At 47.1% G+C, this 26,413-nt stretch overlaps 1 protein-coding gene across 3 annotated transcripts in view; it reads left to right on the plus strand.

Moving 5' to 3' along the window:
- The window catches only part of LGR5 (leucine rich repeat containing G protein-coupled receptor 5), a 1,160,674-nt gene that overhangs the window by 906,853 nt on the left and 227,408 nt on the right, over nucleotides 1–26,413 (plus strand). For all 3 annotated transcript variants that reach the window (XM_069228343.1, XM_069228341.1, XM_069228342.1), the window contains one exon: nucleotides 12,187–12,312. In XM_069228343.1, the coding sequence (XP_069084444.1) occupies nucleotides 12,187–12,312 (126 nt within the window). The remainder of the gene's footprint in view (nucleotides 1–12,186; nucleotides 12,313–26,413) is intronic.

Raw genomic sequence — 26,413 nt, forward strand, 5'->3', positions numbered from 1 at the left:
TGCAGCAGATGATGCAGCAGTTCCAGTCCCTCTTCCCCATGCTCTTATAGGTGAGCCACTGATACTATGCCAGTGAAAGGGGGGCATAGCCGACGCACCCAAGATGGCAGACACATCCTAAAGGCACTCCGGTGATGACCTCTACTATCCTATTAAATCAGGCATCCTTGGTCTCCGTTATCATTGCTTGATGCCCCAGCCATCCTCCTCCTGCCTTGGGGCAGCCGTACCCCAAGTAAGAGCTGTTGAAAAAGTTGTAGACTGGGCACTATCCATGGTGGGCCTTGCCACTCCTTCAATACCTAAAATGCCAGTGACTGCGGCCAGGAGTACTACTTTGCCCGTATCAGCATTTCATGATCGCCGGAGCACCCCATACTTAACTGGCATGCACGGCTGAGGGGGAATCAACTTGGAAAGGAGCTTGAGACCTTTACCTACACCTACATGAGATCCAACCTCCTAAGCCTCTGCTGAGCTATGCTAGTGAGGGCTGTGAACTGAGGAACTGCCTCCGCTGCACCTGGGAGTCATCATCGTGCACTCCCGTCCTTCTTCCATTCGGCTTTGTGGCTCATCAGAGGGGTGCTGTGTGAAGGTACAGCGGAGCTACACTTGGCCATGTCAGATGCCATAGCACTACCAGTGAGTGAAGAGATGCCACTGCTTCTCCAAAGTGTGATAGCAGTCAGCGCTGCCCAGGTGAAGTCTCTGGCCTTCTGCACCACTGGGGCGCTCTTCAAATATGTTGAGGTGGCCTTCCCTTGCTCTGGCCTTGTGATCCTTGCTGCAGTTGGGAGCAGTTTGTGTGGCAAGAGTTGGGGATCAGCTGGAACCCTCGTGCCAGAGACTATACACACACACCTTGGTCTCTAACAAAACCATGTCCCGCACTGACTACTCCTGTCTTACAGCTGTGAAGTTTCCACCACGGTGGGTACCTCTATACTCACTCCCTGTTGCTTCTTCGACTGGAGAATGCCATAGACGACCCATGTCGCACCTTAATGCAGGGTTCCTCGTGGATGAAGTGTTGGTGGAACATTCATCCGAAGAACTTGGCTTCTATTGTGTCTCACACGAGTACAGTTCAGAGCACTTTTCAGAGCATCTATACACTCTGGACGGTTAGCAAACCAACAATTCGAGGAGTGGCTATGTTTTATCTTAGGCATAAAGAGAGAGAGAAGCAGCAGGACAGTGTAGACCTAGAATCCCGTATACTCTGTATTGAGTCGATGGCCGTGCTCCATGCAACTGAAGCGGTGGCCCGCAATTAGGCTTAGATAGGGCTGCACTGTGTCACTTGGTTACTCACAAGGCCCACTAATGCTGGCGAGTAAGCACCCAGCATATATATGAGCACAGAGTTAAAAGTAGTGTACTCCTTTATTGATTGGCCACCAGGAACATTACTTCGAGACTTAATGCCCTAACAGATGCATCAGGGTACTTGTTTACTACAGCCAAAGAGATTGCAGATGTGTTTGCTGACTATTATGAATGACTATGCCCTAGCCAAGACCACCTCTTGGACATGCCACGTATTTACTCGAAGACGTGCCCCTCCTGTGTCTGATACAGGCCAAACAAAGGGCCCTAGAGGAACTGGTTGCTGAGGAAGAGATTCTAGTAGCCATCCTGGATTGGAAAACCAGGAAAACCCCAGGACCAGGTGGGTTCTCTCTCAAGTATTATTTTAAATTCTGGGATATTGTGACTCCCCACCTCCTTCTGCTCTTCTGCTCTGTTCAGAGACCATGGGGAAGGAGTCCTTCCCTTGGAGGCTTGACTTGACCACTATAGTTCTTATTCCAAAAACTGACCTAACATCAACAAACTGTGGGGCCTACCATTTAATCTTCTTGATTAACGCTGACGTCAAAATATATGACAAGATCCTGGCGTTCAGGCTTCAGACAGTCCTCTGCTCCTTGGACCATCCAGATCAATGCCCTTTTATACCAGGCCGCAGCACCAGACATTGCATACGGCACCTACATGTAGCCCTAGCTTGTGCTGACAAAATTAAAGCAGCAACAATGTTGCTGGACAATTTTGCAAAAGTATTCCACACTGTTGACTGGGATTACCTCAGAGCGGTGCTTTCCTGGATGAGGTGTGGCGTCTGTTTTCAGGCAATGGCTTCCTTTCTATATTCCCATTCAACAGCCCAAGTCATGATCAACAGCGTACTGTCCCAAGCATTTCCGATCCGCCATGGTACCCGGTAAAGTTTTCCCTTCTCACCACTCCTCTTCGCTCTTGCCATTGAGCCCCTGTCATGTTTGAGCTGATGCAATGCACAGATGAGGGTATGGCAGTGGGAAGGAGTCTCAGAGGACAGGATTGCATTGTATGTGGACAATGTTCTCTCTTCTTCGCAGATCCGGCGTTTTCTGCCCATGGGCCCTCAGGCTTCTTCAGCTCTTTGAGAAGGCCTTAGGACTCCAGCTGAATGAGAAGCCACTTCTCCTCCCTCTGCAAGGGGATAATGCGTGAAGTGATTGGCAAATGGGCATCCCAGCTTGCTGTGTCAGCTTTAAATATTTAGGTATACAAATATTGACTCTGACGGACTTCACTCGTGCTCTCAACCTTGCACCACTCTTGTAGGGGACTAAACCTTCTCTAGCGATGTCGCAACACCTCCCTCTCAATCTTCTGGGCAGAGTTGCCCTAATAAAGATGAGGATACTGCACTGTTTTTTATATATTTTGTAAAACTTCCTGCTCCACATTTCCAATACATGGTTTCATAGGTGGTGGCGATGTTTTAGTATTTTCTCTGGAAGGGCCATTCTTCTCGCATTTCTCAGGGTAAATGTCACGGGCCGGTCTATGATGAAGGTATAGGAGCAATGAATGTCAGTCTCTAATATTGGACATGCCACTTGTTAGTCATAAATAACTGGCTGGCAGATGGCTGGTATGACCCGACATACCAGCTGGAATTGAACTGCCTTGGTCTTGACGGGGTGATGTGCTATTTGTATGTCTGATCACTCCCCTTCACTGACCAAGACGTTACTAGAGTGATCATCTTGGTGTGGAGAAGGGCATTGCATCATCAGGCTGGGATGGGCACTTTACTGGATAGACTCCCCTTTGGAGGGGAGGTTGGTTGGACTAGGTAGCGCACTTGGAAGGTTTCTAATGCTGGGATCTCATAGGAATTTCCTAGCTGGATGCATGGCATGGTTCCACCATGTATTCATTCGCCCATCTTCAAACTCAGACGCAATATTTCTAAATGCATCACGGACTCGGGTGTCATGCAGCTCATCTATGGGAACTCCCAGACTTTTGCCTCCTGGAGGCCTAATTGTTGACGGGGAGATTCAGCAGTGGCGGTATCTCTCAGCTATACTGTGCACTCATAGGCAATGCCTCGAAGATGCTGGGTCCACTCCAACAAAGGTGGGAGGAATGGTTTGGAACTGGAGAAAGTTGAATGGTGGGAGGCATGTATGGTTCCTAGAGAACTAGCAATATCTGCACGTCTGCGTCTGGTTCAACTACCCTAGTTCCACCATCCTACGTGACTCCTCAATGACTGGGTTTTTCAGGTATCCTTTCTGACCCCAGGTGTGCCTGCTGCCACTCCAGGATCGCAGACTTCTTTCATATAGTCTGGGCATGTCTGCAGATTGCCCTTTGCTGGACCTGGATTAGTATTACTCTTTAGGCAATTCTAGACAGCTACATCCTGTTGACTCCAAAGTTGGATGATTTTGGGGGAGCCCAAGGAGATAGAGATCTCATGGGGTTGTCAGCCTTGATGGCCAAGAGAGAGACAGCATAGTCTAGGAAATGCCTAGACTCACTGAAATTGCAGCTGTGGCATGCTGGTATGGATTGGTGTGTCAAGCAGGAGGAACCAATCTATATTGCCCAGGGATGTCAGCAGAAATGTTCTAAAATTTGGGGTAAATGGTGGGATTACTATGGGTTGTCCTCTATGATGGATAATATGCCTTTTTATGTGGTCTGATTTGTGGTGGGCAGCGGGTCGGTGTGGGGGGAGGCCTGAGTCTGAGGAGCATTATTTTTGTTCATGAGACTTTTGAAGTAGCTCCTTTAATGGTGGAGAAGGAATTCTTCAGGAAACAAATATAGCTTCTTTTAATATCTTTATTCTTCAGGATGCCGTTATAGGAAACTCCAGCCACACCTCCAAGCTGCTCCACTAGTCCTCAACTGTCTCTCTCTCCACATTCTAGATCACCCAATACACGGAGCAGCAAGGGGGGAGCAGAGCATACCAAGTAACATATTAACCATAAATACAACTTAAAATAAAACAGAAGATACTAAGTAAAACAGCTATAAGTACAAATAATGTAACTAAGGGGAGGAATATACTACAACTTTGTTTTCATTGTCCTCATCTTTGCCAAAAAAAAAAGATGCCAGTGAAAGACCACATCTAATACATTGTTGGTGGGTATGTGTGAACATTTCATATAAACAATAAAACATTCTAATGTATTGACATCTTACGTAATACAATGACTGAGCCAGTGACCCGTACAGCCTCCAAAGCTAGAACCCAAGCATATATGATAGCCTTATTAAGATATAAACTCTGCAAGTTTGCATGTTGCTTTACCCCCTTTTTTCTAAACTTGAAAATGGTTTCTTATCCAGCCACCCTGGTACTCCCTCCTTCATTTCAAATGTGTTTGAAAATAACTTTGCATTTGGTCTCAAATGTTGTAAATAGAAACACCCATGATAATAACTAACAAAAAAACTTTCTGGTTTTCCCATTTGAATTCATTCTTAAAGTTTCAATGGCAGGGCTCCCTTCTGCCTCCAATCTCACCATCTGCAGCCACCCCCTCCATTGCTATAAATGAACTTATTAAACAAAGTAGAACTTGCTGGAGGACTTATGTCTCTCTCCTTCTTTTGTAGTCTAGTAGACCCGGCATATGTAGCATAGCATCCTTTGATGCGTCTTTCTGTTTTGTCACATATGCAGAATCTTAACACAGTTTTTTGCTGGAAATCAGTTGTTCAGCCACATAGGACATGCCTCTTGACTTCCCAGAGTTTCAATGGCGTTTGTTCATTCCCCTTGGTCCTATTGACTCACCAATTTAGCAGATGCCTATATGTGCCTTCCGAATTCCATTGGGGAACTCGGGGGGATTTGACAGTTGGGTCAGAAGTACAGTCACAGTGCTATTTAATATTATGAATGATTAACTGAATTATTACCTAGAGGGTAGAGCAGTATGACCTTTGTCAAAGTTAAGTACCCTGGAAGTAGAAAGTAGATTTTAGTCAAGAATACTGGGCTTCTTTAGCAGTGCCCAAAGGAAGATGTTTTTTTTGGGCAGAAAAAGATGTGCGAAGAAGTCATAAATGGAAGCAGAAGATTTTAAATACTGTCGGAAGATGGCCTGGTGAGTGGTGGGTACCTGAGGTACTTACACCTTATACCAGGACCAGGTATCCCCTCTCAGTGAAGTGTAGGCAGTGTCTAGAAGCCAGGCTCTCTAGAGATAGCTGTGGATGAGCAGCCAAGGCTTATCTAGGAGACATGCAAAAATCATGCAATACCACTGTAGTCACACAGCACTTACATACATGGAAGAAAACACTCAGTTGTACAAAAATAAGGGTACTTTATTTTTTGGACAAATCACCACAAAAATACTAGACGTGTAACCCACCCTTAAGAGGTAAGTAATACACTAAATATATGCACTAGTAACCAGAAACAGGCATAGAAAATGTTAGAAAGCAGTGCAAATAGCAATAACCAATAGTGACCCTAGGGGGAGCACAAACCATACACTAACAAAATGGAATGCAAACAAGGTACCCCCACCTAGGTAAGTAAAATGTGGAGAGGGGAGCTTGGAGTACTAGAAAACCAGAGGTAAGTAACACAAGACCCCCCAATGACCAGGAATGTAAGAGTAAAACACCGGGTTTTCCCCAAACCACCCAAAAGGAGGAAAAGAAGACACACAGACAAGACTGCAAGAAAACCAGCAGTGGATTCCTGAAGAAGACCTGTGGAGAGAGGGGACCAAGTCCAAGAGACACAGTGGAGTCCAGGAGAAGTTGAGGCTACTACACACCCAGCTGTGGATGCAGGAGTTGGTCGTCTGTGATGAAGAACAGGTCAGCATTGCAGTCCTGGAGCCGGAGAAGAGCTCCTGATGGATGCAGATGAATCCCCATGCTGGAAAAAAGATGTTGGTGCAGGAATTCCACCAACAAGCTTTGGCAAAGGCAAACTTGAGGTTAGTGGAATAGAGGTGCTGCCAGGGACCAGCAAGACCCAGGAGGACTCAACCCAGGAGGGGGAGTCACAGGGGACCCTCAGTGTTGTAGAGATTCCACAGGATTAGACGCAGCACCCACAGCAGTCCCACAGGACGGGGACACGAGTCGCAGAAGATGGCCACGCAGCACTACAAAAGAGGACCCCACACCGCAGGAGAACCAAGTAGGAGGCTGTGCTTTGCAGGATTGAGTGCTGGGGGCTGGAGCTACATGTCACCTGAAGATCCCTTGGAGGAGATGCAAACAAGCCTTGGCAGCTGCAAGATACATGGTGCACGGGGTACTGTCCTGCATGGGAAGGCAAAGGCTTACCTCCACCAAAGTTGGACAGCTGGCAGAGAGAACCAAGAGGACTACTCCTGACTACTACCCATGATGCAGGATCCACGCAGCTCAAGATGAGAGGAGATCCATGCAGCTGGTCATCACTTGTTGTAGGTGCCTGCGGATGCAGAGAAGTTACTCCTTCACTCCAAGGGAGATTCCTTCTTCTTCTTGTGCAGGCTGAAGAGTTCCAGTCTTCTGAGGATATACAGCCAGGGAAATGTTGCAAAGCTGGCAGGAGACACGGAAACAAGGTTTCAGAAGAGTCTTCTTTGTTGTAGCAGCGTTTGTTGGTTCCTGGAGGGTCCAATCGCAGTTCCAGTGGCCAGAAGTCGAAGCAGAGGTTGCAGAAGAGCCCTGATGGAATCTTACAAGCCGAATCCGAGGACCCACTCAAGAGAGAGACCCTAAAAAGCCCTGAAAGGAGGATTGGTCACCGAATCAGGTAAGCACCTGTCATGAGTGGGGTCTGACTTCACTGGCCTGGCCACTCAAATGTTCCCAGAGTTCCCTGCCAACCTTGGAAATAAGATGGCAGAACCCAGGGACCCTCTGGAGGAGCTCTGGGTACCAGCCCTGGGGTGGTGATAGACACGGGAGTGGTCACTCCCCTTTCCATTGTCCAGTTTAGTGCCAGAGCAGGGGCTGGGTGTCCCTGAACCATGCATAGAGGGCACCAAATGTGCCCTTCAAAGCAAACCAGTGGCTTGGGGAGGCTACCCCTCCCAAGCCAGTCACACCTATTTCCAAAGGGAGAGGGTGTTACCTCCCTCTCCCAAAGGAAATCCTCTGTTCTGCCTTCCTGGGCTTTATCAGATCAAGCAGCAGGAAGACAGAAACCTGCCTGAGGGATGGCAGCAGCTGGACTGCCTAGAAAACCCTGGAAGACTGGTGGTAGCAATGCTGGGGGTCCTCTAAGGAACCCCCAGAGTGCATGGAATCATACTTCCAATACTTGCAACAGTAATGGGGTATAATTCCGACATGTTTGATACCAAATGTGCCCAGGTTCAGAGTTGCCATTAAGTAGCTGGTCATAGATAGTGACCAATGTCCAGTAAACGCATAAAATGGGGTCTCCGCACTCACAAAGTCCAGGAGAATGGATCTGGGGTTTGTGGGCACACCTCTGCTAGTACAGGGTTGCCCTCACACACAGGTATCTGCACCCTACCCTCTGGGCTTAGAGGGCCTACAATAGGGATGACTTCTAGTGACCTGGTGTAGTGACCTGTAGTGAAAACGGGTACATGCACCCATTTCAGGCAGGCTGCAATGGCAGGCCTGGAGAACCCTTTGCATGGGTTCCCTATGGGTGGCAGAATAACTGCTGCAGCCAATAGGGGGTCCCTGGAATCCCAATGCCCTGGGTACCTAGGTACCATATACTAGGGACTGAAATAGGGGGGGCCAGTATGCCAATTGTGGGGAAAAAAAAAAAATTAAGAGGAGAGAGCAAACCTACTGGTTAGCAGGAACCCAGTAGTCACAGTCAAACATACTGGCAACAGGCAGAAAATGGGGGTAATCATGCCAAGAAAGATGGTACTTTCCTACAGATACAAATGCATATTGAAAAATAAATACCTTTAATAAATATGCACACTATAAACCTCATGAAGTTTGTTACAAAGAGCATTGCTGGAAATATTGTTCTGCTTAGTAGGACAAGTAACACTTTCAGGTCAAACCATGAATTATTGGCAACAATGATCTTATATTTCCGGCATCGTTATTTAGAAGAATAATTCTTCTATATTCTGTTAATATTTTCTCCGGGGTCAACTGTAACATTTTAAAAAAACTTAAATGGAATTGTTCGTGCTTTAAGATACTGACGAAAAAGATCGATGTTTGAATATTGAAACGGCACGAGTGGCATTGATAACTGCTATGCATCTGTCTAAATAAATTAGTGTATTTTGCTTTATAAAAATGAAACAAGCAATCCCGCCTGGTGTTCCATTTTGCTCGGAGCTTTGCCTTGGCAGAAATAATCTTTGCAGTGACAAGAAAACATATTACTAACAGAATTAAACAACTGGATAAATTCTGTCCTCTTGCTCCAACAATACAATCAATGTTCTGGACGCTGTTGCATAGGTGGCATCGGAACCCTATTTGTAAGTTCAGCCAAGCAGTCCTAAACTATTTGTAGCAGGCCTTGTGTGCTGTCTGCATTGTTTCACTGTGTAATATATTATCATCTCTCAATCTATTTTTTATAACTTTTGTAGTGATATCCGACTTGGACCATGTTGGTTCCCCTGTTTTTTAGCTTTTTTGCATTGCACGTTTTACACATAATACATTTTAAGGGTTTTAGCATTATTACTTTTATGTACAAGCTTGCATGATAATATTTTGAAAAGGCAGGGTACGTGACCTTTGTTCCTAGTTAGCTTTTTTGCCACACATTCAGGAACCCTTCATCCAGGGCTACATCCGGAATGAGATATTCTGGGTGCTGTGTTGCCAGTTTCAGCAACAGTTTCTTAGACTAAGACAAGGCATCACTTCAGAACTGCATCGTCTAACACAGTGTAGTTTTATTATATAAGCAATGTAATGCTCAGAAGGGGCAGAGGAGCACTCCAGCCGCAACCATCTTGGGAATGCTGTGCTCGACAATGCAGTTTTATGGGCGCTGAGCCACCAGCCTTCTGACGAGGATTGCCTTTCGTCACACAGGCAGACTCCTGGGGCCAGTTTCAGGTATGAGGCTAAGGCTGATTCCTTGGATTGGGCAGGCAGAAGGGTACACCCAAATATGCTCTCTTTAGGATATTATGGCAGAATAGTAATTACTAGAATTTCTAGAACCAAGGTGGGAATGCTCATTATTTTCACCCTGTTAATAATGCTGTTTATGTTGCTCTGTTTCGTTTGCCTAATTATTGCAGCTCACTCTCGCTATGTCATGTTACGTTATGTGAATTTATATAGCGCATGGCTACCCGAGGGACTCCCAGCGCTGTGAGCTCGGACACTTGCAGTCGATATATGGAGATGAAAAGGACTATTCCTTAAACAGCCATGTTTTCAGGGCCTTCCTGAAAGTTAATTCATGGTTGTTTATGCATAGGTTTAATGGTAAGGAGTTCCATAACTTTGCCCCCTGATAAGAAAGGGATCTTCCCCCTCATCTGGCATTCTTCACTCTAGAGATAACCGCTAAATATGCTGTGGAGGACCTAAGCGTCCTGCTTGGTAGGTAGAAGGAGGCTAGTGACCTCAGTAGTGTCGGACCTCTATTGTGCAATGCTCTAGGAATGTGGCATAGCGTCTTAAATTCCATCCGTTTGGCCTCAGGCAGCCAGTGGGGAGAGGAAATTCCTGCTTTTGCTGATTCGCGTCTTGGAATGTTTAGAAGCAGACGGGCTGCGGCATTCTGAATTACTTGCAACTTTTTAACCACATATCCAGGCGCTCCAATATACAGAGCATTTCCATAATCCAGACGTGAACCAATCAAGGCCTGTATAATGATCCTTTTGGCTACTAAAGGTAGGATTGTAAAAATCTTCCTTAAAAGCCTAAGGAGGCCAAAAGAGGTGGCAGAGACTTTATTAGCTTGATACATCATAGATAGTTGCGGATCGAGCCATACCCCCAGACTCTTAAGGAGGGTTTTGGGGGGTGGCAAGTTTCCTAGACTCTCCATAATAGATGGATTAGAAATGGATAGTGAGTGATTTCCAAATATCTTCACTTCTGTCCTATTGTCATTAAGTTTCAACTTGCTTAGGGACATCCATGCCGCTACCGCTTGGCGGCATGGCCTCAATACAGGGCCATTAGTACTAGGGTCATTTGATAATGATACTACTAGCTGTGTGACATCTGCATATGAAACCAACGCCAGACCGAAACGCTTAACTATTTCTGCCAGAGGTAACATGTAAATATTAAATAAATTGGGGCTAAGAGAGGACCCCTGCGGTACACCACAGCTGTTCTTAACATGCTTTGAAAATTATGATCTATCTAGGACTTGATACAATCTACCCTTAATAAAGGAGGTGATCCACTCTAAGGCATGCCCTAATATTCCAGTCCCTTGTATCCTGTCCAGTAGTATATCAAGGTCCACCGTATCAAAAGCGGTGCTAAGGTCCAGAAGAATGATAGCTGTCTCCGAACACTGATCTAGATGCCTTCTAGCCTCTTCTGTAACGGCAACTAAGCTGCCTCGGTTCCATGAAGCGGTCTGAAACCCATCTGAGTGGTGTGTAGAATATTATTGTCCTCCAAGAAACAAGAAAGTTGAGTGTTGACATGCTTTTCAACTATTTTGGCAAGAACAGGTAGCAACGAAATAGGTCTATAGTTGCTAAACTGTGTGGCGTCACTGTTGTTTTTTTTCAAAAATGGTTTAACAATGGCATGTTTCCATAGTCCTGGTACTATCCTCGAGGACAATGAGGAGTTCAGAAGGTTTGTGATGACAGGTACCGTCAATGGAGCACCTAATGTCAGCACCTGAGGTGGGGCAGGGTCCAGGGGGGATCCTGATTTAATTGCAGTAAGGTATTTGGTCACTGATTTTTCAGATATTGGTAAAAAAGAATTGCATGGCCCAGGGACCTCTGTTCCAACACCTCCTCAGCTTCGGCCGTGGCTATAGGGAGGGTGGAGTACATGTCTTGTACCTTTTGTTGGAAGTACATTGCTAGATTATCGACATGCTCTTGGGTGGCAACCAAGAGTGCTGAATCCTGGGGTGGCTGGATAATTTTATTAACTATCTGGAAAATCTCCTTAGGAGAGTTTGATGCCAGCTAATTTTTTGCCGAATAATATGCGGTTTGGGCAATTTTGATTTCAATATGATAGGATCGGATGGCTTTTCTGTACCCTAATTTTAATGTGTCATCATAGGATTTTCGCCATTTCCTTTCCAATTTTCTACATTCTCTTTTGAGATAAAGAAGGTGCGGAGAGAACCAGGGGGGGGGCTCTGCCTCTGGCGTCCTTTGATTTTAGTGGAGGGGGCAGAAGAAGGTCTAAGCTGCCGGTGATCCAGCTATTAAAAGACTCTACATAAGATTGTTAGTTTCAATAAATGCATTGAAAACTCATCACGTATCTTCTTTGTGTTTTTGACTTGGCATGCATGGGTAATATGACAAAAGGTTGAGATCTGTTTCCATGGATTCCCTGGGGAGTGAGTGTCATGTTTCACGTTGCCAAAAATCACTTTCTCCATGTAAGGTTAGGCATTTCAGGTGAGGCACTGCCAGCTAGCCAGGTATCAGGTCGATAGGTTCTGATGGTGTAGAAGGACTCAGTCTCTCTCATTCTGCAGTCCTGTTTCAAAATAGGAACCATACCACACTTAAAAATAAGTGAGCAGTAGTATACATTCATCTCAAACATGGATTCAAAATGTTCAATGGAAGGGCATTCCTTCTGAACTGCATTTCTGTTTTATGGTACCCCCCCCCTTAATTTACTTTCTTACCTCTTAGGATACTTCTTTTGAATGAAATCTCCACAAAAATCATTAAAGCAAAAAAAAAGTATTATATTTGCTTTGTGTTTTCTATTCAATAGTGATTTATCATGGAACCATTTGTCTTCATTTCCTGATACTGGTCTTCATGGATTAACCCACTTGAAACTAACTGGAAATTATGAACTACTAAATTTGATTCCAGCTGATCACTTTTCAAAACTCAAGTAAGTGAAAAACACAAATACATTGTCAATTAAGACTGGGCTTCCCATCCTAATGTGTTTTCCAACAGTGATAAAGAAATGCAGGTTTTGCAAACACACTCATCTTTTACTGATTGTATATCTAATCACTGAAAGGTAAGATCTAGAGGCGGCGGCCAAAAAATTTCAATGGGAGGGGAAGGGGGGGACAAGGACGGGGGAGAGACAAATAATAAAAAGAAAAAAAAAAAAGACTTACTGTTCCCGTCCGCAATCTCTTGCCACCTCGCTCCTTACCTTTTCTGGTGTCCCAGCATTCATGGGACAGCAGAACAGGCTCCCCAGCAATCCTAAACTGCTTTCATGCTAAGTCTAGCAAGAAAGCAGGGCCAAGATTGGTCTGTGCGGCTCGGACTGCCACTCAGACACAACCCTGGGGCCTGTCCAGTTTCTCCAGCCCAGCTGTGTACACAGCAGGGCTGGAGAAACCTAAGTGTGCATGTGTGTTTGATGGCCTAAGACAGCTGGCCACACACACATGCGCACTTAGGGTGCACTCTCCTCCTCCTCCCATCTCCTGTGACCCAGCACCACCCCTTCCTGCACTGCTGGCTGAGCCAACAGCAGAAAAATAAAACTACATTGAAGTATTGTTTTATTTTTCTGCTTCTGTCTCTGAGCCAGTGGGGGCGATGCTCCTCGGCCATTGAGGAAGGAGCTGCCGCCTGGTAGGATCTATATCTACTTGTAAACATTGGTGTTTTTGGGTGTTTAAGTCTGAAGTACATTCCATATTTGGTACTAGGTGCAGGCAATTTTAGTTAGTCACAGCTCATGTGATCATCGACAAAAAGGTACACAGAGAACCATGCTCCCTGTCAGGCATTGGTTGGCTTGAGTCAGTCTCACCTTAGCCATTGTTGTTTAAGAAGGTGTTATTAACAGTGTGGAGATTAGGACAGTTGGGGGCATATTTATACTCCGTTTGTGCCGAATTTGTGTCGTTTTTTTCGACGCAAATTCGGCGCAAAACTAACGCCATAGTTATACTTTGGCGTTAGACGCGTCTAGCGCCAAAGTATGAGGAATGAGCGTCATTTTTTTGCGTGAACGCCTTCCTTGCGTTAATGAGATGCAAGGTAGGCGTTCCCGTCTAAAAAAATGACTGCAACGCAAATGCGTCGTATTTATACTCCCGGGCAAAAATCACGCCCGGGAGTGGGCGGGGCAAAAAACCCCGCATTTGCGCCTCTTTTTAACGCCTGGGTCAGGGCAGGCGTTAAGGGACCTCTGGGCTCAAAATGAGCCCACAGCTGCCCTCCCATGCCCCCAGGGACCCCCCTGCCACCCTTGCCCACCCCAGGAGGACCCCCAAGGATGGAGGGACCCATCCCAGGGACATTCAGGTAAGTTCAGGTAAGTATAATTGTTTTCAAATTTTGTTTGGCATAGCGGGGCCTGATTTGTGCCCCCCTACATGCCACAATGCCCAATGACCATGCCCAGGGGACATAAGTCCCCCTGGGCATGGCCATTGGGCAAGGGGGCATGACTCCTGTCTTTACTAAGACAGGAGTCATGTAAATGGCGTCTGGGCGTCGTTAAAAATGGCGCAAATCGGGTGGAGGCGATTTTTTTGCCTCTACCTGACTTGCCCCATTTTAAGACGCCCTAACGCCATTTTCCCCAACGCCGGCGCTGCCTGGTGTACGTGGTTTTTTTCCACGCACACCAGGCAGCGCCGGTCTGCTAGCGCCGGCTAACGCCATTCAATAAATACGGCGCCCGCATGGCGCTTCAGAATGGCGTTAGCCGGCGCTAATTTTTTTTACGCAAAACTGCGATAGAATTCCACTGAGTTACATGAAAACTCTGCAAGGTTCCATGGAGTTGCGCGAATAGATGGGATTAGGTATGTTGTTTTGCTCATGGTGATTTTTAGCACCGAGATCTTGTTCTGTGCTGAAAAATCTGCGTGAACGGCACCACGCGGCACTCCAGAGGGTACGGCTTCTCAAGTTAAGTCTGGTGCTGCTCAAGTATATTTTCTACTCAAGCAGCAGCTTTCTGACCGTGAATGGTTGCAACGGCCTGCGACCACCCAGGCTGGTGAAATCTCACCGGGTGCCCTCCTTGCGACTAAAAATCATGCCAGGGGATGCCAAATCTCACTTGCAGTCACCAATTTACCATTGGCTATGCGCACACGGGAAAAAACTCTGCATTGCAGCGGTAGGTGGAATTTGCCTAAAATGTGGAGTGGCCAAAATTCCACCAACTCTGCCAGCAGAGTGAAATTTATCTCCCAGCCCTAGAAGCGAAGCATCAGTGGACACAATGCAGGTATGCTGATGCTCTTAAAAGTGTTTTCAAGCTGCCTCTGGTTACTTTGAACCTTATTATGATTATGCTCCTATATGTAATTTTGCTCCTAAATGTGATATCATGAAGCTTCCTACTTTCCATCAAGTGTGCACCTAAAATTCATCTCTCACCTAGAAATGATTTGTGTTCCTAAATATTTTCTACATGCATGCTTATCTTGCAGCAAGGTGATTGCATGTAAATGTGCAGTCAACCAAATGTGATGCCATACAGGAGCACCCCTTTTAGATGCAAGCATTGTATTGCTCCATTTTCTCTCAGTACAGTGGCATGTTGCACCTAAATATGGTATTACACACCTACTGACTTTGCTGCAAGGGTGATTTGACCCCAAATGTATATTATGTATATTTGCATCTCAAAGGCCTTGATTAAGAGTGCCTCAATAAATTAAAACACCTGTGCAAAACTTTTGACAGTTGGATTTTCCCGTCAATGATCTTTAGCATTTCGAATCTGCCAGAAGAGGACTTTAGGGCTGTTAACTACCAGGATTTGCAGAGTTTGGTACAGGAAGCACCCCAATTTGCATGTTCTGCCCTATTTTCATTGGAGGAACTTGTCACTGGCATGATTTAATTGTTCCTAGGATATTGTTTTTTATAGTGTGCCATAAATAACACTTCAATAACGAAGGACTCATAACTGAGACTCATGTGCCTACAACTGCCTGTTGTTATTGCAGCAAAGGTAATTTTACACATGAATGGGCTTTTGCATTTAGTTATTTTAACACCCCGGCTGATATTGTACCAAAAGTAATTTTGCACCTAAATGTGATTTGTGCTCCTAAAAGTGCTCCTGTACGCATCCTGAGGACGTTCCGAAGGTAATTGTGCACAATAATGTATTTTACACATATATGTGATCTTACTTCTCAGTGTTTACTATGACAGACGTATCTTTGCACCAAGAGTGATCATGCACATCAATATTGTGAGAAGTCGAGTTATTGGTATTGGGAGGTAAAAACCCTCCTCAAGAATTAACCACAATACTTGTCAGGGTGAACCCAAAAGACACTTAATTAACCTGTGCTTAACCCTCTGATAGCTTGGTACAAGAGCCTTCTGACTTAATTTAGATACACTGTGTAAAGTATTATGGATCACACAAACAATAATGAAGTGAAAATACAACATAAGAAAAGTCCCAATCCAATTTAGAAAAATAGAGAATTTTTTAAATAAATAAAATGGGACCAAACTGCCAAAAATCCAATCAGTAGAACTGGGGATATGCAGTTTTACAGTTTTAAGTAGGCATATCTCCTAAAAGCACAAAGCACTGCTCGCCAAAGTCATCCGGTTGTGCTAGACTGGGGGAAAGTCACAAGTTCAGACCAACCGTGATTGAGTGTGGGCCAGATACTTGGACCAGGGTAATCCTGCTGAAAAAGTTACCTTCTCAAAGTCTGGTGCAAAGAGTCCAACACTTGAGGATTCCTCCTTTTCAAAAGTTAGCACATATTAAATGTAAATTGAAAAACAAATGTAAGAGTTTTTCACTACCCGGACATGTAAAACTTGAACCCACATGACCTACTTTTTAAATGCAATGCACCCTGATCTATGAGCCTTTAGGACTTACCTTAGGGATGACATAACTAATACAACGCAAGGTTTAGACCCAGCAAAAGGATTTTTGCCAGGTCGAATTGGCAGTTTTAAAAATGCACTACAGGTTGCAGTGCCTGGGCAGAGATATGTTGTATAGGGCTACGTAAATTGGTGAGACAGTGAGTGCTGCAGACGCACTAGTAGCACATAAGTTCCAGGCCCTGATTATATGTAGTACCATATACTAGGGACTTATAGGTAAATTAAATATGCCAATCAGGTGTAAGCCATTTATACTATGTTTTAGGGCAGTGGTATCCAATCTGTGCCGGGCACCCAAGTGAGCCATCAAAAGTAGCCAGGGGCGCAGCGAAACACATATGGACGTTATACAAAAATATCATTGCAACAAAGCAGAATAGGTTTTATCCTGACTTTGTGTAATGTAATATTGTAAAGAACTGCTGTGGAGAGATCTGTAAAAGAAACAATTTATTTTCCAGTTGCACCTTCTATGTCTGTCCCTTGCTCGTCACCTGTGCTCTGTGTTCAAATCTGGCACCTGCATGGAGCAGACTTTATTAGATGACAGGAACACCCCTGTGTGTACAACTTGATATGGCTTGCCATCAACCTGCAGTGTAAGGAACGCTTACTGTCTGGGCCCCTGCTCGGAAACTCAGGGGCTCTCTGTCATATTGTATTATTGTAAGGCACAAGGCAGTTCCACCCTCTAGATAACATGTGAATGTGAAGCATTTCATATGGTTTTGGAGTTTTGTTCAGGATGCCCACTAGTGGATTTGGTTTCGCCTGGTTTAGACATTCCTTCTGGATCACTGCTTTTGCCCTCAGCAGTCAGGGACTGAAGTTACCCAATGGAAATACAGCCGAAGAGTAATGGAATGAGGCTCAGATGGAACCTTTCATATCTAGCTCCTTCAGTTATCACCCCACCTTACATGGCTTTTGCTGGCCTCCTGTGACGTCTGTGCCGGGCAACGGTGAGGACATCGAGCCAGGGTTATTTATTCCATGATGGCAGCTGCTAGATCTCCCTCTCTTCACAGCGCATGCTGGTTTGGCTTGCGTGCCTGACTCATTGTGCTGTATGCTAGCCTCCCTCACACTGATTCCAAGATGGCCTGAGGGAGCCTCAGAGTGTCAGAGGAGACTGGGGGAGAGAAGGAGGACCGAGAGTAGGAGTACTGTGGAGGAGGAGAGTCTTCCTGACCCAGTGAAGGAGAACATGCAGACGACCCCTTTCCCCCATGTATGAGTGAGTGTGATCCTGGGCCCTCCCTTCCTCCCCAGTCAATGTTGGAGCTTGGCCCCCCTCCCCAGTGGTTGAACCGCCCCTTCACTGTGTGTGGGAGCACACAAGCCACCAATTACACCACCCACCTCCACATGTGTGTGTGAGAGCTCTGGCCACACTTTTCCCCTCGTATCTTCAGTATTCTGGTGCTAGCAAGCTGAGTAAGAAGCTGGAAGTGAAGCTCAAGTCCCCATTGGGAGCTGAGCCGTCCATTAACCCCTGGCTGCTGCCATTCTGTGTGGGTACCAGCAGTAGCTGGGCATGACTGCTGAGACTTTGAGGGTGCAGCCTTTGGAAGAAGGGAGACACAGGAAGTGATGGGTTGAGCACCCTGGATCAGCAAGTTCAAAGTTGTGGGTTACGTACTGGAGAAAGCGTGCTGTTTGGGCAGGAGGGGACTCATGAGAAAGTTGGAATTGTGGGTGCTTCTCAAAGGGATACTAGTCTTAGGTTGCCTAGAGTGCTAGAGTTTGAGGGGTACACTTTACAGGGAGTTGATTCATGATGAAAAGAGGTGCTTTGTTCATTGTGGCAAGAGGAGTCCTGGGAAGGGTCTGGAGTGGAGGTTTTAGTGTGCATTTTTTGGGCATATTTACATAGGGGATGAATTGCTGAGATGGGGAGCTGTAGTTTAGTTGGAAAGAGGGTGTAAACATGGGACTCCTTTCTATTGGGTTGACATGTCTTTTTAAGGGGAGACTTAGACCCCTATTGAATACTTACAATCGTGCTATCAAAAAGTATACATTTATTCAAACCAAGCGGCAAACTGCATCTGAAATTCACATGTCAGTTTTTTCCCTTCCCGAGGGTTGTGAGCTAGCTCTTCCTGCAGGGTGCTGGAGGAAGGACCATGGCAGTAGCTGTTTGATTGATTTTAAGGAAACTGCATCAGTGTGGTATAGAGGCAATTTTTTAAAACAAAAAATTGCTTTAAGAAATTACATAAGCAGACTCCACTGCTGAGGAGTATTGTTTAAGGCGTAGTTATATAAAGCTTTTTATTAAACAACTGTTATATTTTTTTTGTTACATCTATGATTATAATACCTTCATCAGCTTCATCCCAATTATTTTCAGGAAGAAAAATGGAAGTACTCCCGAGACTAGGCTTACATTCCCCTCCACCCGCCCAAAAAAGTAACATAAGTAACACTGCCACGGTGGGGGCGTGGCCAAGATGACGACCAGGCCGGACACCTGAAAGTGGAGCTTTGTGTGAGCCCTACTATTATCTTGCAGATGTCGGTGACATCCGCCCTACTTGTGCCCGTCATCTACTCCCATCGACCCCGCCACAAGCTGTTTGCCTTATACTGTGACCCCCGGACTGCGGCGAGCAGAAATGGCTGAACCTGGCCGGGTGGTCCCTGGAGTGAGGTGCTGGTTGACCCGAGCTGGCACAGCCGTGCTGTCCCTGCCACAAAGATCAGAGGCACCTGCTGCTGTGGTGCTTCTTCTCTCCCCCAGAGTGCCACCACCTCGTGGCCCAGAGGAGTGGGCTGCCTGTTGCAGCTGATTGAGGCCCTGCTGTGGCAGCACTGGCCTGGAGTGGTGCTGACTGCTGTAATCCAGCAAGGTGACTGGGTGGAGCTGCGTGCTGCGCTTGATCGGAGCGCAATCTGGACCGCTCTCATGGTGACCTGAAGGTAGATCTGTGGTGCCCCTCCTCTTCTGAGCACGGGTGGGCCAGCGCTGCATATTACAGGCACCTTTGACATGTACTTGCCCTGGCCGGGGAGCTGCAATCGAAAGCATGCACGTGTGAGTAGAAGCGCTACACTCGGGCAACCCTGCCACTTTCCATCTAGCTGATTGCGTACCTGACGACAGACTTACTCCTCCTACACAGAAGGCCCCTCTACCATGAGGAACTACTGCACTCACATGGATCTTGGCAGTCACTTGCATGCCAGTTCTTGTGTGCTCATATTCACCATACAGGGCCTTGTTGGTCCGCCTCCTGGTGACTGACGGCTTGTTCCAGAGCTGTTGAGCACATGACGGCATACCTTGCAAGCTCTCCGTGAAGGACCACAAATGATCCTTTGCATGCATCACACCTGACGCCCAGGGACAGTGCCGTGACACTGCTGGTCCCTACGCAGCTTGCTGCTACTGCTTATGCACATTGCACACAATGCTTTGCTCTGCACAAGGACCCTTCTATACAGGTCTGACCATCTGCTCATCGAACTTTCTGATAACCGCTGCAGCTTAGTTTCTTTTGACCTAACCTGCCTGGATGGAACTTACATACAATGTTGGGAAAATCCAGACCCCTCAAGTCACTGACTACAGGGGCAGGGGATGCTTCCATGATCTCTACATCTCCTGACACCTCTAGATAGTCTACAACAACTGGAAGTGATCCTTCAAGCCCACTCTGCACAATTTGACAGGGTCCTTCAAGCTCTCATGGACACTATGAGGGTCATTCTGCGGAGGCCATTCTGACTTTCCCGCTGGGCCGGCGGGAGCCCGCCAAGGGAGCACCCGCCGGCCCAGCGGGAAAGGCCCTGCAACACAGAGGCCGGCTCCGAATGGAGCTGGCGGTGTTGCAGGGGTGCGACGGGTGCAGTTGCACCCGTCTCGATTTTCACTGTCTGCTATGCAGACAGTGAAAATCATGCTGGGGCCCTGTTAGGGGGCCCCTGCACTGCCCATGCCAGTGGCATGGACAGTGCAGGGGCCCCCAGGTGCCCCACGACACCCGTTCCCGCCATCCTGTTCCTGGCGGTCAAAACCGCCAGAAACAGGCTGGCGGGAAGGGGGTCGGAATCCCCATGGCATGGAGGTTCAGCCCAGCCAGGGGAAATCCGGCGGGAAACCACCGGATCCCCTCTTCTGACCGCGGCTTTACCGCCGCGGTCAGAATGGGCACTGAAGCACCGCCAGCCTGATGGCGGTGCTTCCGTTGCCCGTGGCCCTGGCGGTCTTAGACTGCCAGGGTCGGAATGAGGCCCTAAGACTTCTCTTGAGATCCCCATTGACACATTATCCTTGGAAGTGGGTCTGCTGCGAGCGGACCACAGCAAACTTATGGACCGAGGGGAGGGGGCAGAATCCACCCTTCCCCTGGAGCGACTGACGGTGCAGGCCCTCCAGGGCTGTCTGAAACATGTGGAAACAGAGACTGCTATCCTGCAACACAGAGCAGAGGATGCATAAGAGCGCTCACAATGTAACAATGTTCACCTCTTGGGGTTCGCTGGGCTTGTTGAAGATGCTAGTATGGAGCTCTTCTTTGAAACCTGGCTTTCGAAGACTGTTCTGGAGGACAGAATTCCAAAATTCTTTTCCATTGAACGTGCGCATCGCACACCTGGCAGGCCTCCTCCACCTAGTGCTCCTCCACGCCCGGTAATAGCTTGTCCGCCAAACTACTGGGTCCGAGACTTGATCATACAATGCTTTAGCACCAAAGGACCAGCCTATCCTGATTTCACCATGGCAGTGCAGCGGCAATGAAACTCATACACCAAGGTCAAACACCGTCTATGCAAAATAAAATTGAAATATGCCCTACTATTCCCAGTGAAGCTCCCAGTGGTTGACGGCGATACAACTCATCTTTTCCACTCCCCAGAAGATGTGTGGGCATGACTACACGCTAAGAATTTGGCCAGTCCCCCAGAATTTGGCTCCTGAATCTGCCAACAGGCTGATGCCCAAGTCAAAAAACTATAGGAGGCGCTCCCTCCGGTTGAAACCATCTAGAGATCAAGTGGCTTCCAAACAAGCATGCACAGTCATGCAGGCCACTCTACATGACGCAAACCCCTATGCATCTTTACACTCCGATCAGGTACCAAACTCTGGCTCCGAATCTAGAGGCTTGACATCATCCAGCAATAAGCTCCACCAGGGGCCGAAGATCACTCTACACTCAGCCGATGATCTTCGAAGAGCACTTCCTCCCTGGCGAGGTATATACAGGTAACTGAAACGTTGGGGCGTAGTACTCTTTGCCTAACCACGAAGATGGGTGCATGGGGCCGAGCGTTCAGGATGTTCTGCCTGGTTATCTTGTATGGGCTCATGCTCTGACTGCCTTTGGTCCTCACTTGGCCAGTCCCCATCAAACTATTCTGTATGGACTTGATTGTATTGCAGGCAACAGTTTGTTAACTTGCCTACAAGGGGGTGGCATGGTGCCATTGAGCACACAGGCTTGGGTTACAGGCTTTGACTGTTTAACTGTGTTCTTTGGTATTTTCTGGGAGATTCATCAGGTGGCTGGGGCTTGGGGTGGGGAGGGCACTGGAATTTAGGTGTTTATTCATGATTACCATGGTTGCCACTTACCAATTTACTTAAATGAAACATCCAGGGCATAGCCGCTCCGAGTCAGAGACATAGAATTTATGACTACCTCTGGTGTCGGCATGTTCACTTTGCCTGTCTTCAGGATACCCACCTCACTAAGGGTGAACTAGATAAAGTCAACAAGTGGTGGAGTGGGCGAGTATATGGTCCAGAGTACTCTGCATATGCTCGGGGATCCTGATATGGGTCGCCCCAGAAGTCCCCCTTGTAAAAACTAGGGTCCTGATAGATGCTGAGGGCCGTTATGTAGGGAACTACATTGATAGGCGTGATTTCTACTTAGTATCCTTAAATGCCCCTAACACTGCACAACAGGCCTTTTTAGACACTTGGGGCCAGATGTATCAAGCAATTTTGCATTCGCAAATGGTGCGAATACCAAAATGTGTCCGTTTGCGAGCGCAAAAATGCCTTTCAAGATGTATGAAAGGCATTCGCTGTGCAATTTTAAGGAATCGCAAAAATAGCGATTCCTTAAAATTGCGACCCCATTTAGAGAATTGCAAATTGCGATGCTCTAAATAGGAAATCGTAAATAGGGAATTCCTATTTGCAATTTCCAAAGCACATGTATCAAGCATTTCCGAAATGTGAACTGGGCAATTAGGAAATGCAATTAACACCAAATCATGCGCAATTTTTAAAAATGCATTATAAATGCATTTTTAAAAATGACATGTAGCACACATATGCCCCTAGGGTATGTGTGTGCTTCACATGTCCGCAAATATTTTTTTGGGGTGCATCAAAGGGGGCGTTAGGCCCCCCATCACCCTGGGGTTTGCACTACCTAATTTGCAAATTCCTAACTGGAATTCGCAAATTAGGTAATGCAAAACCATTCGCACCTATGGGCCTCATAGGGATGAATGGAGTCCCATTCCCTAATTGCGATTCAGTAAAAGCGATTGAGAATTTTAAGAAAACGCTATTACCGACTCGCAATTTTCATACATCTCATTTTTCATTTCTTTAATAGCGATTTCTTAAAATTTGCTATTTAAGAATGCAAACCGGGAGCTTGATACATCTGCCCCCTTCTCACCTGCTACATTATCTACACCACAAGCACCAGGTATGTGGGGAGGGGATTTTAATAGTGTACATGACATTGCCCCCAATGCAGACACGGCTTGTGTTTATGCAACAAAGCACTTTCAGCAATGGTCCACGTCATTAGACTTGCACGATATATGGCGTTTAGGCCATCCAGGTGAAAGGGAGTACTCCTACTGTTCATCAGGCCATCAAGTTCATACATGATTAGAATATCTCTTCTGTAACTCAGACTGCTGGCCACTGGTGCATTCCTCTGAGTATTTAAGCAGGACACTGTCAGACCATAATCCACTTAAAGTAACATTCCGATGGGGGAGGCCTCAACCCGTTATCCCCTCTTGGCGCCTGCATACTGAGGCCCTGCACAATACAATTTATCGAGACACACTGGCTGCCCACATTTCTACATACTTTACTGAGAATACAGGCACCAGAAGTACATAGTGCAAGGCCATGAATCTAGTCATGCGAGGGCTCTGCATATCAACAATTTGGGGTACCCGATTGTAAGGAAATGCCTCCTTGGCATGGTTACCCCCTGACTTTTTGCCTTTGCTGATGCTATGTTTTGATTTGAAAGTGTGCTGAGGCCTGCTAACCAGGCCCAGCACCAGTGTTCTTTCCCTAACCTGTACTTTTGTTTACACAATTGGCACACCCTGGCATCCAGGTAAGTCCCTTGTAACTGGTACCCCTGGTACCAAGGGCCCTGATGCCAGGGAAGGTCTCTAAGGGCTGCAGCATATCTTATGCCACCCTGGGGACCCCTCACTCAGCACAGACACACTGCTTGCCAGCTTGTGTGTGCTGGTGAGGACAAAACGAGTAAGTCGACATGGCACTCCCCTCAGGGTGCCATGCCAACCTCACGCTGCCTATGCAGTATAGATAAGTCACCCCTCTAGCAGGCCTTACAGCCCTAAGGCAGGGTGCACTATACCATAGGTGAGGGCACCAGTGCATGAGCACTGTGCCCCTACAGTGTCTAAGCAAAACCTTAGACATTGTAAGTGCAGGGTAGCCATAAGAGTATATGGTCTGGGAGTCTGTCATACACGAACTCCACAGCACCATAATGGCTACACTGAAAACTGGGAAGTTTGGTATCAAACTTCTCAGCACAATAAATGCACACTGATGCCAGTGTACATTTTATTGTAATATACACCCCAGAGGGCACCTTAGAGGTGCCCCCTGAAACCTTAACCAACTACCTGTGTAGGCTGACTGGTTTTAGCAGCCTGCCACACTCGAGACATGTTCCGGCCACATGGGGAGAGTGCCTTTGTCACTCTGTGGCTAGTAACAAAGCCTGCACTGGGTGGAGATGCTTATCACCTCCCCCTTGCAGGAGCTGTAACACCTGGCGGTGAGCCTCAAAGGCTCACCCCCTTTGTTACAGCACCACAGGGCATTCCAGCTAGTGGAGTTGCCCTCCCCCTCCGGCCATGGCCCCATTTTTGTCGGCAAGGCCGGAGGAGATAATGAGAAAAACAAGGAGGAGCCACTGACCAGTCAGGACAGCCCCTAAGGCAACCTGAGCTGAAGTGACTCTGACTTTTAGGAATCCTCCATCTTGCAGATGGAGGATCCCCCCAATAGGGATAGGAATGTGACCCCCCCCCTTGGGAGGAGGCACAAAGAGGGTGTAGCCACCCTCAAGGACAGTAGCCATTGGCTACTGCCCTCCCTGACCTAAACACACCCCTAAATTCTGTATTTAGGGGCTCCCCTGAACCTAGGAACTCAGATTCCTGCAACCTAAGAAGAAGAGGACTGCTGAGCTGAAAAACCCTGCAGAGAAGACGGAGACACCAACTGCTTTGGCCCCAGCCCTACTGGCCTGTCTCCCCCCCTTCTAAAGACACTGCTCCAGCTACACTTTCCCCAGGACCAGCGATCTCTGAATCCTCAGAGGACTGCCCTGCTCTAGAAGGACCAAGAAACTCCAGAGAACAGCTGCACTGTTCACCAAAGACTGCAACTTTGTTTCCAAAGAAACAACTTCAAGACAACTGCGTGTCCCGCCAGAAGCGTGAGATTTGCAACTCTGCACCCAACGCCCCCGGCTCGACTTGTGGAGAAACAACACTTCAGGGAGGACTCTCCGGCGACTACGAGACCGTGAGTAGCCAGAGTTGCCCCCCCTGAACCCCCACAGCGATGCCTGCAGAGGGAATCCCGAGGCTCCCCCTGACCGCGACTGCCTGACTCCCAGATCCCGACGCCTGGAAAAGACTCTGCACCCGCAGCCCCCAGGACCTGAAAGATCGGAACTCCAGTGCAGGAGTGACCCCCAGGAGGCCCTCTCCCTTGCCCAGGTGGTGGCTACCCCAAAGAGCCCCCCCCCTTGCCTGCCTACATCGCTGAAGAGACCCCCTGGTCTCCCATTGATTTACATTTAAAACCCGACGTGTGTTTGCACACTGCACCCGGCCGCCCCGTGCTGCTGAGGTGTACTTTCTGTGCTAACTTGTGTCCCCCCCGTTGCCCCACAAAATCCCCCTGGTCTGCCCTCCGAAGACGCGGGTACTTACCTGCTGGCAGACTGGAACCGGGGCACCCCCTTCTCCATTGAAGCCTATGTGTTTTGGGCACCAGTTTGAACTCTGCACCTGACCGGCCCTGAGCTGCTGGTGTGGTAACTTTGGGGTGGCTCTGAACCCCCAACGGTGGGCTACCTTGGACCAAAACTTGAACCCCGTAGGTGGTTTACTTACCTGCAAGAACTAACAATTACTTACCTCCCCTAGGAACTGTGAAAATTGCACTGTCTAGTTTTAAAATAGCTATATGTGTTTTATTTGAAAAGTATATATGCTATTGTGATTATTCAAAGTTCCTAAAGTACTTACCTGCAATACCTTTCAATTGAGATATTACATGTAAAATTTGAACCTGTGGGTCTTAAAATAAACTAAGAAAATATATTTTTCTATACAAAAACCTATTGGCCTGGAATTGTCTCTGAGTGTGTGTTCCTCATTTATTGCCTGTGTGTGTACAACAAATGCTTAACACTACTCCTTTGATAAGCCTACTGCTCGACCACACTACCACAAAATAGAGCATTGGTATTATCTCTTTTTGCCACTATCTTACCTCTAAGGGGAACCCTTGAACTCTGTGCATACTATTCCTTACTTTGAAATAGTGCATACAGAGGCAACTTCCTACATTGGTGGATCAGCGGTGGGGTACATGAATTTGCATTTGCTGGACTACTCAGCTAATACCTGATCACACAACTAAATTCCCAAAATTGTCATTAGAAACTGATTTTTGAAATTTGAGCTATTTTTCTAAATTTTTAAAAGTCCTGCTAGGGCCTTGTGTTAGTCCCTGTTAGAATTTCTTTTAGAGTTTAAAAAGTTTTGTGAAAGTTTGAATTAGATCCTTGGCCGTTCCGCGGTCAAAAGACCGCTGAGGCCATTCTGGCTTTCCCGCTGGGCCGGCGGGCGCCCGCCAAGGG

Source organism: Pleurodeles waltl, chromosome 4_1 (assembly GCF_031143425.1).
Source record: "Pleurodeles waltl isolate 20211129_DDA chromosome 4_1, aPleWal1.hap1.20221129, whole genome shotgun sequence".
NCBI lineage: Eukaryota > Metazoa > Chordata > Amphibia > Caudata > Salamandridae > Pleurodeles > Pleurodeles waltl.